We start from the raw sequence: 17,592 nt of genomic DNA on the forward strand, positions 1-17,592 counted from the left end.
AATCCTTCCTCTTGCCTTGAAATTGATATGTCTGTTGATTCGGCGAAGCATTATGCAAGGCATGGGGAGGTGCCACTGCTGTTTGGAAAGTCGAGGTCTTGGCATTGATCATGTATTTAAAGAAACAATCACGTAGGCCTGCCGTGAAGGCTTTGAGGGCAGTCTTGTCATCTGCCTCGGCACACCAGGAGTATTCATGGCTGAAGCGGCCAGCATACATACGTAATGACTCGTCTGGCTTCTGGCGGATAGTGTACAAGTCATCTGCAGAGTGCAAGCGATCGGTTTGGAAAATGTGTTGGGAAACAAATAGTTTCCTCAATTCCTCAAATGAGTCTACCGTCTCAGGTGTAAGACGACAATACCAATTTAGAGCTCCACCAGAGAGGGTGGAGGGGAAGAGAAGACATCGCTCTTCGTCTGTGTGCATCCGGTATGCCATGGTGGACTCAAAGAGGTTAAGGTGCTCAATCGGGTCCTCTTTTCCAGTATAAAGTTGCAAGCCAAGCTTTTGCTTTGTCTTTGCTTGAAGGGGGGTGTTGAGGATCCTCCTTGTAAGAGGGCCAGGCCTGGGTTGGTTCCAGTCAGGTATTTCAGCCTGAAGTTCAGCCTTCAACTTGTTTACTTCCTCAAGAAGTTGTAGGACAAGGGGGTCCTGAGCGGAGTTATGTGCCACTGGAGCTTTCTTTCGTAAATCTCCATCTCCTCTTGGAATTAGGAAGGTTTGATCAAGGGCATGTGATTTTTCCCTAGACTCGCTGTACTGGCTTCCAGGGTATGTCTGTCGGAACACCTCTGAGTCCCCTGTACCCTCATGTTTCTCTAGGACTTGTTGCCCCTTCCCCAAATTGGTGGCTGGCTCGGGCCGTGGCAGGGGACCGAGTCTCTCAGAAATCCTTGGGTCATTGATCTTTGAGCTTATATGGATGGAATTCTCTCGACGTTGCTTCAGGAAATCCCGACAATCGCGAAAGACGGCTTTCGATCCTTCTGCCCCTTCAGCAAAGAGGTGTCTCCCTCCACTTCTCATGGTTCGGGTCGAAGCAACTGGGTTAAGAGAAGCCTCATGTTGATTATCAAGTCGAGGGGTAATCTGTTCCCTATCAGGGATATCTATGTCGAATGCATGTGACCCTCCATGTTGGAGGGCACCCAGTTGATGGTTGACTTCCACGGGGGCAACAAGCTCGCGTGTCTGAGCTTGCCTAGCTTCGTGGAGTGTCTCGAAGAGCTTCTCATATTGCTCCTGGAGGACCTCATTCCTCATTGCTATCTTGTTGTTCTGAGCTTCCAACTCATTGACTTTAGCTTGAAGAAGAACTCGTTTTCCTTCCTTCTTTCGTTGTTTCGCACTATGTGCAAGGGGGGTGTCATTCTGTGTGCTGTGGCTTCCTTCGCTTCCCATGTTGGAGAGGGATGCCTGATCAAAAGAAAGTGTACGAATGATAGAAACCAGCTTGACACAGCTGAAGAGAGTAGGAATAAGTGTCGTTTCCCACAGACGGCGCCAAATGTTGATGCACAAAATCAGCGAAGACTTTGGTACAACAGAAAGTGTCAGGTTTTGTGACCTTCGCTTGGTTGCTTCGGTCACTAGTGAGGATAAGTACGTAAATGAATAGAGACAGAGAAGCAAACACATGATGTACATGGTTCACCCAGATTGGCTACGTCTACGGAGTAGAGGAGTTCTTATTAGTAGTGAAGGGCTTACACAAGTACAAAGGATCAAGCTCTCAATTTAGTGAGTTCTTGTGAATGATTTAACCCAAAATGGCATTAGGCAATATTGTGGGGGGATGACCCCTATTTATAGAAAAACTTGTAGCTTTGTCACATTGACATGTGTCATGTTATGATTGGTTCTTGATGTTGACACGTGCTGCGCTCTGATTGGCTTCTAATCTTGACACGTGTCGAGTAGTGATTGGCCTCCTGGTCGGAGGGGAACTCTTCTGGGTCATTGACAGTATAGCGTTGGCCGGTGCTCGGTAGTTTTGTGCATCAACAAATGGAATACGCATTACAACCAAGCGCAGTTTAATATTTGGAAGAGACCCTAAGAAAAGACTTGAGTACTTGGATCTAACGGAGGACATGACACAAAACCGAGCGCAATGGCGTTCTAGGATTCATATAGCCGACCCCACTTAGTGGGAAAAGGCTTTGTTGTTGTTGTTGTTGTTGTTGTCTAACGATAAATTTTGTTAGATTAGATGTTTGATTAGCTACTCGGCATTTCAATGTTAGACATACTCCATAGCATAATAGGATTGCAGAGAGAATAAATAAGACCTTGGTCGAGAAAGTTCGTTGCATGCTATTTCAAGCTAAGTTGCCAAAGAGATTTTGGGTAGAAGCTTTGAGCTATGCATGTCATGTGCTTAATCGACTACCATCAACAACATTGGAGGGTATAACACCCATTGAAGTTTCAATGGGTCTAAAGAATCAGCTCGGGACTACGATAAGCTACTAGTTTTGGATGCAGTGACTACTTTCATGTGAAGGAAAACAAACTGGATCTATGAGCCAAGAAAGCTTTCTTTATGTGATTCAATAGTGGTGTGAAAGGCTTCAGACTTTCGTGTCTCGAGTTGAACAAGATTATAGTAAGTAGAGATGTGACATTCGATGGAAGTCACATGAAATTGAAGGAAGATGTTCAGATGGTAGAGCTTGGGGAACAAGTAATTGTGAATTCACAGCCAAGTAAGGAAGCTGTGGAAGAAGAAAGGCAAGGTGATCATGAAGAAGAAACACCATCAGAAGAACTAAAGAAACATGATGATTGCATAGCCAAAAGGAAGGGAAAAAGAGACATCCCTACCTACGAGATATAAAGATTGCATGGCCTGCAAGGGATATGCATTGCCAGTAATTGAGGCTGAAATTTCCACTAATTTTGAAGAAGCAGTAAATGGCCTGATGCAATGGACGATGAGATGCTCTCCCTTCACAAGAATAAGACTTGGGAATTGGTGGAGCTGCCTAGAGAAAGGAAAGCAATTGGCTGCAAATAGGTTTATGCAAAGAAGGGTGAAGTGGATAACAAGAGCTTGGTAAGATTTAAAGCTAGGCTAGTGGCTAAAAGATATGCTCAGAAAGAGGGAATATATTACAATGAGATTTTTTCTACTATGGTTAAGCACTCATCCATTCGAATAATGATTACCCTAGTTGCACAATTCAACCTTGAATTTGTACAACTAGACGTGAAGACTGCATTCCTTCATGGTAATTTGGATGAAGAGATTTATATGAGACAATCTGAGGGGTATCGAGTGAAGGGCAAAGAAAGATTGGTTTGTAAGCTCAGAAAATCTCTTTATGGTTTGAAGCATCAACCTTGAATTGGTACAACTAGACGTGAAGACTCCATTCCTTCATGATAATTTGGATGAAGAGATTTATATGAGACAACCCGAGGGGTATTTAAAATTTGACAATTTTATGAAGGGTCAAGACTATACAAGAAGTCACTATGATCACTGTGTTTATCATAAGAAGTTGAAAGATGGTTCGTTTGTGTACTTGTTAATCTATGTGGACGACATGCTCATAGCCTCAAGCAATATTTCAAAGATAGAAAAGTTGAAGGAGCAAATGAGAAGGGAGTTTGAAATGAAGGATCTTGATGAAGCCAAGAAAATACTAGGAATTGAGATCTTAAGGGATAGACAAAAAGGTTTGGTCTGTTTGTCTCAAAAGCGATATCTTGAGAAGTTGTGACAAAAGTTTGGAGTAACAAAAGACACTAAGCATGTAGGAACTCCATTATGTGCTCACTTCAAGTTGAGCAGTCAACAATGTCCCAAAACTGATGAAGAAAAGATGAATATGGATGGTATTCCATATTCTAATTTGGTTGGAGGATTAATGTATGCTATGGTGTGTATTCGTCTTGATATAGCACATGCAGTGGAATTGTTAATAGGTTCATGCATAATCTTGGAAGAGAACATTGGAATGCTGCTCAGTGGATACTAAGGTATTTACATGGAACGAGGGACAAATGTTTTTGTTTTGAAAGATCTGATGAAGGAATTGATAAGTTCTTAGTTGGATGTGTAGACTCAGACTTTGCTGAAGACTAAAAGATTGATGACTGGGAATGTGTTTACTATGGCAAATGGTCCTATATGCTGGAGATCAATATTACAACCAACGGTGGCACTATCAACCACATAAGCAGAATAAATGGTGATCGTTGAAGCTATCAAAGAAGCAATGTGGACTCTAGGGTTGTTAGGAGACTTAGGTGTAGAATGACATAAGTTGGATATATATTGTGATAGCTAAAGTGCCATTTATTTGGCCAGATATCAGGTACATCATGATAGGACTAAGCACATTGATGTACGATATTTTTGTGTGAGAGAAGTGGTAGTTGAAGGTGAGATTTGTCTAAAAAAGGTTGCTACAAAAGATAATCCAACTGATATGTTGACAAAGGTGGTTAATGCAGCTAAGTTCGAGCACTACTTGGATTTGGTGCAGTTGAAGCAAGTTTGATCTTGCGATATGGTGGAGCAACGGAAGTTGTTTGATGCCTCATTATGGATTTCATGCCAAGGTGGAGATTGTTGGATTTGGCATTAAATCAACATGCCTAAACTAAAACAAGGATCAAGATATCTTGGACGCAAGATATTTGGATTTGTGTTTCCTAGTTGGTTTGGAATTTGATTTTATTGTAGGATTTGGTTTCCTGTATTCCAAGGACTTTGTGTAAACCTATGACATCTATTAGGATAAATAGATCGATGTGGGATAGAATTTTGTGTGTGAAAGTTATGAGAGGCATACGTTTGTATACTTGAGAACACTTGTATTTGTGAGTTCTCTTGTATTTGTTGATAATCAATAAAGCTTCCGTTGTTAGAGAGATAATCCTATAGTGGAGGAACTCTGAAGTCGTTGTGTTTTGTTTATTGCTTGATTGTTTTTTTTTTTGTTTAGTTTACAACATACTGAACAAAGACGTTGGTTTCCAAACAGTGCGCGACTCTTCTTTATCAAAGGTGGGCCACCCTCTGCGGAAAGTTAAATAGAACTCATTAGTAAATAGGGGTGGGTTCGGTACGGTTACCGTACCAAAACTCTCGTACCAATTACCGTACCAAACTTTCGGTTTGGTAAAATCTATTACCAATACCATACCAAACTTTCGGTATACCAAAGTTTGGTATTGCCAAATGTTCGGTTGGCATGGTATGGCAATGGTAATTGCCACTTTGTTTTGGGACAAAATTTGTTTTGGCTTTTTTAACCCAATTCAAGTGCAAAACTTTTTTATTGTACCTTTATCTAATACTTTGTAGCCTAAATTCATTTATTATTCATCCTTCACAATTCACACACACAATAATTCAAATGATGCATCAAGATTCATGATGAAAATTAAGTTTACAATCCAAATAGAAGCTACGAACCAAAACAAATAGAAGTTTCCCCCATGCTAAAGATTGTCTCTATCCTCCATTGGTTCAAACACACTTCTAGAACTTTCCTAATGTCTTCTCCCTTATGACCTGTGATCTTTATGAAGTTTATAATCCGTTTGTGCAACTTTCATTCCTTATCCATGAAGTGAGCGGTAACTACCATATAGATAATGTTTTGTACCGATGTTCAAGTATCGGTTGTGATACTTACCCCTTGATTATGCATTGCTTCAAATAACTTAGACTTCTCCAACACATATAAATCACACACACTATACGCAATCTTCTTCCTATTTGGAATCTTGAACCGAGGTTGAGCCTCTTTCATCATATCAAATTATTAGAATATTATAAATATGTGTTATATAATTTATAAATTATATATTATATTATATGTTCGGTACGGTAAGGTAATACCGTGGTAATGATATCCATTACCAATACCGTACCATGAAATTTCGGTACGGTACAATACCGTACCATTACCGATTGGCACAAAAAATTTGGCATAAAATCGGTATGGCACGGTTGGTAATTCGGTTGGCACGGCAATTTGGCAAAAAAATCCACCCCTAAGTAAATGCAAATACCCAGATATCATTTAGGGAAATTAACTGATAATAGTTTATTAAATATATTGAAATTTCTCTTATATATTATTATAAAGAACGAAAAAAAAATTTATTTATCTTCATTAGTATGTGAAGTTTTAGTTTCGAATATCGTGAATGATAAGTTCGATACTAAATTATTTTTTAATTTTATTTTTTAATAGAATTATAGTATTAGCGGATTAGATAGTAATTATTTCTCCACCTTTTAATTATATAGGTGGCTCGTCCTTTATCTCCAAAATCTGCTCACCACCACTGATTTTGTTTGCCCGTTTTATAGGGAAGAAAAGGGAACTGGAGGGAGACTTGAGTTGACTGCTCCAGTAGAGAACGCCATACCCATAGCTAAGAACATCCCGCTATACATCCAAAGGAAAGAAACATGCTAAGTGATGATGGTGCTTATCATCTTATGTATTACTTTTAGATGAGTTTTAGTTATGTTAGTTAATTAAGCAGCAAAAGGTTCAATCCTGTTAATTAGGGATTGTTGCTAGGAATCTAATAAAAATTTAAGTAAATTGTAGCAATGGTTCATCAACTTTAATCAAATTAGAACAATGGTCCCTCAACTAAAAATTCATTACCAATGATCCCTCAACTTATCAAAATATGTAGCTATAGTCATTTTCATCAATTTCGTCAAAATTTTGTCAAAATAAGTTATGTTGGAATAACCATTTATATAATTAGGGTCCCTCAAATCATCAAAGTGTGTAATTATGATCATTTTCGTCGACAACGTCAAAAATTTCATCAAAACGAGTTATGTTGGAAGAATCATTGTTACAATTAGATTAAAGTTAAGGTATCATTTCTCTAGTTGAATTAAAGTTGAGGGACTAATGGTAATATATTTTAAGTTAAAGGACCATAACTGCATATTTTGATGAGTTGATGGATCAATAGTAATAGATTTTTAATTGAAAGATCATTGCTCCAATTAAATTAAAATTAAGAGACCATAATTACAATTTACTCTAAAGATTGTAGTGGCTGCACGAAGCTGAAAAATTAAGTTCTAAACCACGTGGATCATTTCAAGTGATCGACTTTTGGTTTGGAAGGTGCCAAAAAAACAAATGTTGGAAATAAGAGTTATTATTCAAGCAAACTACAAATTAATAATTGTGTCCACTTCTTTTGGACGATGATGCGTTTAAGTCAGTCAGGCAAGGCAAATTGGATAAGTCGAAATTTTGACCAAAGTGTGAACCTTTTGAAGGTACCCCATGACGCGGTTCACTGTTTGTGTGCTTGATAAATAATAATAAAAAAAATCAAGTATAACATGTTGTATACAGTAGATTTATGATTCGTTTAGACGTACTTTTACAATGACTCAAAATTATTTTAGAGAAAATAATTTTACGTTCCAAAAGCATGTAGATTGCTTCTTGGAATAACGCACTAGTTGTGTGCTTTTTTCAGGAATCAGTTCAAGTGTTTTTTTAGAATTCACTTACATTTTTACTAAAAATTAATTTCAATAACATTTTCATCAAAAACCATTTTAACAATTTTTAAATCACTTTCAAATAAATCCTTGATCATCAACTCGTTGTCTTTCTTCTCCTAAAAAAAAATATCAGTGTTGGAGAACTGAAGATAACATACATGATGAGATTTAAAGATTGTATTTAATTTTTCAAGTTATCCTCCAAGTTAGTTTTTAAGAGGAAATAGTATCAAAGTACCATTTCAATTGGGTTTGGGGATTTGGATCCTCTCCTGAGCAAAGGAGACAGAGCTTCATGACTTACATATACAGACTGTTGAATTTTGATCTAACGACTACAATTATTATAACTTTAAAAGTATATCATATTTGTAATCATTAGATAAAAATTCAACGGTCTGTGTGTTTGAGTAATGAGAATTTGTCTCCCTTGCTCAGGAGAGGATCCAAATCAATCGTGTCTAATGAAGATAAGTTGCTTTGTTTACCGAACAAACACGTCGGTTTCCAAACAGTGCCCGACTCTTCTTTACCAAAGGTAGGCCACCCTCTCTAGAAAGTCAAATACAACTCATTAGTAAAGGGCAAGGATTGTTTGCCCTCCCACTTCCTTCGTCCTCCCGTGCTTTCTGTTTGTATGGTCATGGTTAAATCACGTCAACATTTTATATTACTATTTATTTTTATCTTATTATCTCTATGAAAAAACAATATAAAATGTTAACGTAATTTAATTATGACCACACAAAACAGGAGGGCATCAGAAGTGGGAGGGCAGACAATCCTTGTCCTTAAATGCAATCACCTAGATATCATTTAGGGAAATTAACTGATAATAGTTCATTAAATGTACTGAAATTTCTCTTATATATTATTATAATAAACGAAAAAATAGTTTATTCATCTTCAATAGTATGTGACGTTCTATTTTCGAATATCGTGAATGATGAGTAGTGTTGATGCACAAAACCGGAGGTCTTGGAATAACGTAAATCCGACCGTGAATCTGCAAGAAAGTAAATAACACAAAATATATTGTGGTTCACCCTAAGGTTTGGGTTACGTCCACACTGATATTGTATTTACCTGGAATCCGCTTGGTACTTAGTTATATATTAAACATCATTCAGCATGTGAGGGAGACTTTGATTTCTTTTGGTGTTCGTCCTTTATCTCCGAAAACATCTCACCACCACTGATTTTGTTTGCCAATTTGAATTTTTTAGGAAAGAAAAAAGAACTGGATCTTCTCCTAAGCTCATGATGGAGATTTTCATGAATAAGCTATCCCGACCGTTCAAATTTGATCTAATAATTGCAATTATTATAACTTTTAGAGGAGTCCATGTTTGGAGCTGTTGGATCAAATTTCAACGGTACGGATAGACTACTTAGGAAGATTCTTATCCTGAGCTCAGTAGAGGATGGCACTGGAGGGAGACTTGAGGGGACTGCTCTACTAGAGAATGCCATAGCTAAGGACATCCCGCTATAGATCCAAAGGAAAGGACAGACTAAGTGATAGCTCTTATTCCCAACTTGTTTTTTCTTTGCACCTTCCAAACCAATAGTCGGTCAAACTTATTTTTTAAACTTGGTGCAGTCACTAAATTTTTTATTAGATTCCCAGCAACAATCCCTAACTAACAGGACTAAACCTTTAGCTGATTAATTAACTAACAACACTGAAACTCATCTAAAAGTGATATATTGGATGATAAGCATCATCGTCACTTATTTTGTCCTTTCTTTTGGATCTATACTCTCACCCACACATTCACACGCCAAAACATCCAAATCAGCTTGAATTATTCTGCCATGTTTCCAGTTGGAAATACATATCTCATCTTTCATAGTAAATTATTATTAAAAGATAATTACAATAAAACACCATAACATTATCCTTTAACAATAACAAAATGAATTATCTTCACTTTTCATCTGACGGTGTGAAGCTATGTTCACTTAACGACCTTGATTGCATGGGCTGATGATGTAAATTTGAGTCCAAACATTGCCCTCCAGTTTTCTTGAGCATTAGCTCGTAAACCAAATGATTAAGAAAATTAATCATTTATGCCTGACCCTTAACCGTTCAACATGTTATTTGGTTATCCACCCCATTCATTCAAAAGGAAAAACAAAGCGGAGCCGAAAAACACCAAGCCAAAACATGTTTGCACTTGGCCTAAAGATTTTTTGAACTAATGCCAACAACAAATGACTTTGTGAAAAACCAAGGCCATAAAAATTTTAATATTGGCCTAATTCTTTTCCACCAAATGGCCTCTCATAATTTCTTTTTACTGATGGGCTACTCTGACACACCTAAAGCAAATTGGACAAGGATTGTTTGCCCTCTTACTTTTGGTGTCCTCCTGTTTGTATGGTCACGGTTAAGCCACGTCAACATTTTATATTACTATTCATTTTTATCCTATTATATCTATAAAAAAAATAATATAAAATGTTGATGTGGCTTAACCGTGACCATATAAAACAGAAAGGCACAAAAGGGCATCAGAAATGAGAGAACAGACAATCCTTGTCCAAGGAAATTAAGCCTTAGAAATTTATGGTCTTCAAAAGTGGGTAATTTTCTATACCTCCAAGTTTCCAACCTCATTGTGGGGTCCCAACCTAGTTCTCATAAACGATACGTCACTAATAATGTAGCTTTTTATTTTTTATTTTTTAACATCCGAGGCCAAAGAAGAAACACGAATTCAACCTTGCCGAGTAGGCCACTTGTCGAGGAAGAAGAGCAACCATAGACTAGATTGGCTTCTATGCTGAATAATCAACAGACAGAACAACGTGGAGAATCAATAACCTCGGCAGCAATATATGACAGTACACAGTACACTAGAACACTTTTCATGTAAGCTAACTTTATATATATAGGACAAGGATTGTCTGTCCTCTACTTTCGATGTCATCCCCGTGCCCTCCTGTTTTGTGTGGTCACGGTTAAGCCACGTCAACATTTTATATTAATTTTTTATAGATATAATAAGATAAAAATAAATAGTAATATAAAATGTTGACGTGGCTTAACCGTGACTACACAAACAGGAGGGCACGGGGAGGGCATGGAAGTGGAGGGTAGACAATCATTGTCTATATATATATATGACAACACACAGTACACTAGAACACTTTAACTTTATATATATATATATATATATATATATATATATATATATATATATGTATGTATGTATGTATGTATGTATGTATGTATGTATATGTATATATATGTATATGTATATATATGTATATGTATATGTGTATATATACACACTGCAGGCCAAATGACCCCACGGTCGAGCATCAGCAGTCGGCAATAATACCTATGTTCTGCCAACATTCTGGTCTTCCTCAGCTGCTGCAATTATACAAGGCTCAGCATCTTTGGCAAATAGGGCCGAGAAAAATTGGATAGCCTAGAAAACTGGGCCAAGCACCACTGAGAAAACACCGCCAAATAGAATTAACTCGGCAAAAACTAATGGTAAAAAATGTTTAACTTAAACAAATCCCCCACTTTTCTTTTCTTCTATTTAACGTAGAAAAGCAGAGAGTTGCCGCAGCTCTCGACTGCCGAGGTCGAGAAAAATTAGGCTGGGGTTGGGAGACAAACCATTCTTGGCAGCTTGGCCTATGACCAATCAAGGTCAACAATGCATCAAATAATCCTACGTGCCAATTATGCCAATGTTGCCCTCTTATTTTTTTAAGCATCGGCTGAGCAGCTGAATAAATTCTTATTCATTTTTTTTAGCAAAAGAAAATGAAAACGGCTGAATCATAATTAGGAGGAGGCTAACGATCCTTTATTCCAAGCCGAGATCGTTTTACATCAAAATTTTCATTGTGAGTTTTTCCAAGCTGAATAAAAGATCATCCCAAAATATGTTTGGCTTGACGGATTTTTCATCATCGGCCGCCGAATGTACTAAATAATTATTATTCCCCCAAGGCATAATTACTTCGTTAATTTAGGCTTTTAACTCAAATAACTTGGCCGAATGAGATTTCTCCAAATCGGCTTTATCGCCAATAATCATATCAATTGGCGTGGTTTTGGCATCTAAGATCAGGTTTCTGCCATGTCCATCATTAGAACACTCATCTGACGAATCATTTTCTAAGTCAATTTTTGGCTCATAAACTTTAACTCTTTCTTCTAGGCCTACCACACTTTTAGTCTCAACTGAGACAACAGGTGGCCTAGGTGTTTCTTCGGCCATCTTGGCAATTTCCTGAGGTAGAATTTTGATTGTGGCCGAAGCGAAAAATTATCCCCCAGTCTTTTGATCCAACCATTCTTCAAATGGAATTGATTTGAACCCAAGACAAAAAGGAGTTTTCTTATCGAACCACTCATAAAATCGAGCTCTATCTTCATATAACCATTGATCTTGTAAGTTGTGATGAACCTTCACCTTTATCATTTGAGAGAAAGATTTTTGCATTTCTTCATATGCTTCAAGGATCTAGTCAAGGATTTTTCCTTGCTTCTCGACATTTTCCTTGTATAGGCGCCAAATCTCACCCACTAAAGCCTGATTGAGATCTTGATATATCATGTGAACTTCATAGTTTTAGCACTTGTCCCACTAGGCGTGCCAAAATGTTTACCCTAAAACTACAAAGCCTACGTGGCACGCAGATCGAGCAAGGAACGCATCTCGGCCTTCGGGTTCTAGAGCCTGAAGACAAGGCTGCTAGTTTTACGAAGTTCAATATCAAATTCGGATTTCAATGTGCCCAATGTAGTAACCTTGTAACACCTCACTTCGCCAAAAAGGCTGATGAGATGACCTCTACCAACAAGGACTCGAAAATCCTTGTCGACCGAGACTTAGATAAATAACTAGTCGGTCTCAAAGTAGTGTTGTTTATCCAAACTGAAGGTGCTCCTTGATCGGCTGATGGTACGGCTCTAGTATTGTTTATCCAAACTGAAGATGTTGCCAGTTGCCTTCACAGTACTGTTTATCCAAACAGAAGATGTGTTGGTGGAAAAAGAAAATAAAAATCTCAAGGTTGTTGAGAGGTTTCGCGTTGAGCGAGAGTTTGCGCATGGCAGTTTGTGTGTTGAATTGGAGGGGGCTTTGAATGTCGTCCACGACACTGTATTTATAAAAGAAAATGTTGTGTGGCGCGGCCAAATAATTTTGTAAAGTCCAATTGCAATTCTAATTCGTGAAACTGAACTTATCCGCGTCAAAGGCCAAGGCATATCCTTCAAATTGATCCGTGGGATTTGTTCATTGACTTTTCAAACCTAATAAAAGTTAGGCACATCACATCAGAAACCAAACCTATCTAGCCTTCTTCACAATCTTTACCATCATAACCCTTACCAATGCATGCATCCTGATCCCCACCATACTTTGAATGGACAATAATCAGTTTGCAACACACCACTTGTCAGTCAACCAAATTGATCACACCCACACATTCACACGCCAAAACATCCAAATTAGCTTGAATTGTGCTGCCATGTTTCCAGTTGGAAATACATATCTCATCTTTCATGATAAACTATTATTAAAAGATAATTATGATAAAACACCATAACATTATCCTTTAATAATAACAAAATGAATTATCTCCACTTTTTATCTAACGGTGTGAATCTATGTTCACTCAACGACCTTGATTGCATGAGTCGATGGGGTAAATTTGGGTCCAAACAATTCTACTTAAAAATATAGGTAATTTATTTCACAGCTTCTCATATCCTTCTCCTCAAATCTCTCTTTGCTTTTTGGGACTTCTCCTCCATATTAAAGATAACAGTGTTTTTTTTAATTGGAAACAAAATGTTGAATTTATGTTATTTTGGTCATAAAAAAAAGATAATAATTAATTTTGATAGGGTTTCAAAATCATTTTACAAAAGGTTATATATGTCATTAAAATTTTCAATAAAAAGTGGGTGGGAAAATAGGATTGAGGGCAGGGGCAGATCTATTAAGGGACCTGAGTGGTCCCGGGACCACCCGAAAGCTCAGATAATTGGCTGTGAAGACTTCCAAGGACCACCCAAGTCTAGAGAGTGATGGAGGGGAAAAGCAGCGGCTGCACAAATATTCTGGCTTTATGTCAAACCAGAAGAAGAGAAGAAGATTATTTACTTTTTAAACAACATCCTAGGTCACGACGTCATGTGGAGCATTAAATAAAACGGTGAGTATTGGTGTATTGTTTGAGAACACCATCCTAGGTCACGTGGGAGGTTGAGAGCCTCACCATTTTTTATTAAAAAAAAAAACACACACACACACACAAAACAAAAAGGGTTCGACTTTCAAACAATTCCACTCCACCCAAATTAACCCCCTAGTCCTAATCCCCGTTCCCTAATATTCCCACCCCACCCAACCGAAGGCCACCATCTCTTCTCCATTCTCTTCTTCAGCCTTCACATACCCATACATTTTAAGATTAACTTGATATTTATATTCATTCAATGCGTTTAAGAAGTGACTTTTCTCAATTGTAAGGGATTAGTGATCTTGCTAAAAAAGAGTAAAAAAAAGGTTGCATCAAATTGTTGTTTATATTAAGATTAAGAATAAAAAGTTGTTGTTGATCGTTTATTGTTTCAATGTTATTTTCATCTAATTTTTTCAGCTTTATATTAGGATCACCCGATGTTAAAATCCTGAATCCGTCACTGATTGAGGTGTGGGTATATCATGATTATCATCACTCTTTATTTTGATGTTTAAAACGAGATGAGTTTTTGTCAAAGAAATAAATGTTATATGGACTTATATCAAAAGAACCCAACAATCAATTGGCATATGACGATTGACTGACGCATGGAACATGACGATTGACTTTCCAGGTTTCCGCTATAAAATGGAGCAAAGCATTTACGTTTTTTCACACAGAAACCAGATCAGAAGCCTTTAATTTCGCCCTACGAAGTACTGCACTGGAAACAAAGTATACTAGCAAGTTGTTTTATAGGAGACAAAATGGCAATGGAGACGCGAGTTCTCATTGTGGTGGCCGTGGTGGCTATGTTTATATGCCTTCCCTCCGCAGCATACGCAGCCGAGGGAACAGCCACTTATTATACACCTCCTTATGTTCGTAAGTATATATTTCAACATTTTCAATGTATGATCACAATCTAAATTACCTCCTCATTGGGAAACTGGTGTTCTGTACACTGCTAGTTTTGCCATGGTGTGGAGAATCGGTGGCTCGTACATAACTTATGATGTCGATGCTCCTACTGGTATTAATTCTTATGTACGTACCAGTCCGCCTCGGAGCTCGTTCTTATCTTTAAATCAATCTGAAATAACGTACAATTTTTAGGGTCCAAGAATAAGATAAAATTATATTCTAGTCTGTCTAGAACCATAAACATCTTATGCTCAACAAACATTTTGGTACATAGATATATGTATGTATAGAAGATTTCAAATTTTGAGTAGTGCTACATTTACAATCTATTTGTATCATTTCTCTAATAGAGGTAGGGAGCATTAACAAATGTGGATCCCATCACATTTAGAGAGATGATAGAAGTAGATGGTAAGAATAATTTACCTTTTGTGTATATGTAGTCATATAATTTTGTAATTGTGTAAATAAATAGTCAATGTTAACCCGGCTTATTCAACTAATCGTGTCGAAGGACTCAACTCGTTTATATATATGTTGTGATGTTTAGGTTAAACTTACCTATGTATCTTGTGACATGTAAACCTATGACTAATTTTCTGTATCTTTTTTATTTTATTTATCTAAATCTACTTATTCATGTTATTTCTAAAATCACATTTAACTTGATCAAGAACCCTTAAAAAAAAAAACCATTAAAAAATTTAGCTTCATAATTGCATAAATGTCTTAAATTGCATACTAATAATTGGAGAATAAGTGAATCAGGTTCTGCATATAATACTAGTAAACGTGTTGATCGTGTCAAAATTTGGGTTACCGAGTTTGGCACTAACCCAACTCGTTTATTATTGATTGTGCTTAGGAGATAATTTCCTGTTCTTTTTTATATGCCAAAACTGGCAACATGTATGCATGCCCTTAATTATGCATGTATTGTTTGGTGGACGTGCAGCATCCTCATGCAACGGATACCAAAATGATGGAGTGATGATAGCAGCAGCAAGCGATGCCATTTGGGGCAACAGAGCTGCGTGTGGAAGAAGGTACAGTGTGACATGTATCGGAGCCACCAACCAAGGTGTGCCACAGCCTTGCAAGGGGAATAGCGTTGTCGTTAAAATTGTGGATTACTGTCCTCCTGGATGCCGAGGAACCATCGATCTCTCTCAAGAAGCCTTTGCTGCAATTGCTAACCCCGACGCGGGAAAAATCAAGATTCGTTATACCCAGTAAGCGCGTGCACACACGTGTATATATATATATATATAAATATACCAATCTATATAATTTTTTTTCCTTTTAGTTAATAAAATTCATCATAATTAACCTCAGAGTATAAAATGAAATTTTATTTCGTCTCGGTTTTGTGGTGAGTATGCAGGGTTTGAAGCAAGCACGCTCTCCAAGGTGGTCATATCATATGCTCCAAGGACCACTTGTAATAAAACCTATCCAAGTAATTGTGTTTCACAATTTCAGACGTGATGAGCTGATGTTATGAATAAATGTGTGTTTATATATTCAAATAAAGAGTTTACATATTATTTTTCATTGTACAACATCTGCATGCACTTTCTCGAATATATATATATATATATATATATATATATATATATATATATATACACACGTATATAAAGTAGTGTTGATGCACAAAATCCGGAGGATTTTGGACCAACGTAAATCCGGCCGTGAATCACACAAACGCACAAGAACACAAAGATGTATCGTGGTTCACCTCAATGTTTGGGCTACGTCCACACTGATGTTGATTTTGATTCACTGTATGAATGTATGGATTACAATAGATCGGCAAGGGGAGCTCTGTGGATGCAACCCTTGCCATTTTGCTCTCTGTTTGGCTGAGAGGGTATTGCCCTCTATATTGTGAGGGATGTGAGATGAGAGTCTCTGTTTCTTTTGTGAAGATCGGCAAGGGAGCTCTGTGGATGTAGCCCTTGACATGAATTCGTTGTTTTTCTAACCTTTGATGACACATTTATTTACTAAAATGAGTGTATGTAGAAAGCAAACCATTTAAAGTCTTAAATTCCCCCACCTTTATTCGCACACGAAGAATAAAAAGAAAGAGTGAGATCAACTAGGGGTTAGTTCTATTCTCATTCATTGATTCACTTATTCCTTAATTCGTTACTTCATTCCTAATAAGTAAATATGTCATGAATTGAATAACTCAAAAGGTAATCGAAGAGTATGAACAAAAACATTACTGTAAAAGAAAAAAATTAGAGTGCAAAAATCACTCAAAATGAATTAAGTAGGGTTTTTTTTTTTTTTTTTTTTTTTTTTGTTATGCCCCCTATAACACAATATCTCACATTCCCTTTAAACTCATATTTTGTCACTTAACGTCATAAAAAACAATATTCGCTTCACTTTGATAAGTTCTGTTTAATTCATTGGGATGGTTTAATGGGGTCTGCTTCAGAGTTCAGATTGTATTGGTTAGCTATCTAGATAAATGGATAATTTCGATGTTGTAGTGAAGTTGTCCCACAAACAATCAAATTTTCAAAAGCTCCAAGCGTTTTTTTTACCATGTTCTTCCTCTGCAGCAAAACAAAGCAATTTGAGCTCAGAAAATACGGAGAGAGATCTAGAGAGAGACGGAAGAAGGTGTTGTTTCCAGTGGGAGGCCAAGCGTTTTTTTTAAGGAAAACTAATGAAAATGGCTTGAAAACTTTGAGTTTTAACGATAAGAACAAAATAAAAGGTAAGGTGAATGGTACATGATTGACTTTTTAGTGTAAAAATATGGTTTTTCGTTAAAGTGAACAATACCTGGAGCTTTTCGTTAAAGTTCCCTTTTTTTTACCATCTTTCATTTTTGTATAGTATATCATACATTTTTGTGATTATATCAATATAAGAAAACTGAGTTAAATCAATATCC

The 17,592-nt window shown here is 37.0% G+C and overlaps 2 protein-coding genes across 2 annotated transcripts in view; both read left to right on the plus strand.

Moving 5' to 3' along the window:
- LOC126614045 (putative glycerol-3-phosphate transporter 5) overlaps positions 1 to 17,592 on the plus strand; it is a 61,118-nt gene that overhangs the window by 12,816 nt on the left and 30,710 nt on the right. The gene's annotated exons all lie outside the window — the stretch shown is intronic.
- Positions 14,418 to 16,222, plus strand: LOC126614062 (EG45-like domain containing protein). Its single transcript, XM_050281701.1, has 3 exons — positions 14,418 to 14,636; positions 15,631 to 15,907; positions 16,060 to 16,222. Exons 1-3 carry the CDS (start codon positions 14,519 to 14,521, stop codon positions 16,064 to 16,066), a joined length of 402 nt encoding a protein of 133 aa, XP_050137658.1. The 5' UTR covers positions 14,418 to 14,518; the 3' UTR covers positions 16,067 to 16,222.

The sequence above is a fragment of the Malus sylvestris genome, chromosome 2, assembly GCF_916048215.2.
Source record: "Malus sylvestris chromosome 2, drMalSylv7.2, whole genome shotgun sequence".
In the NCBI taxonomy this organism is placed as follows: domain Eukaryota; kingdom Viridiplantae; phylum Streptophyta; class Magnoliopsida; order Rosales; family Rosaceae; genus Malus; species Malus sylvestris.

Coding starts and splice junctions, on each gene's coding strand:
- LOC126614062 (XM_050281701.1), top strand. CDS start 14,519: ATGGCAATGGAGACGCGAGTTCTCATTGTGGTGGCCGTGGTGGCTATG. Junction 14,637..15,630: donor TTATACACCTCCTTATGTTC/GTAAGTATATAT, acceptor GTGGACGTGCAG/CATCCTCATGCAACGGATAC.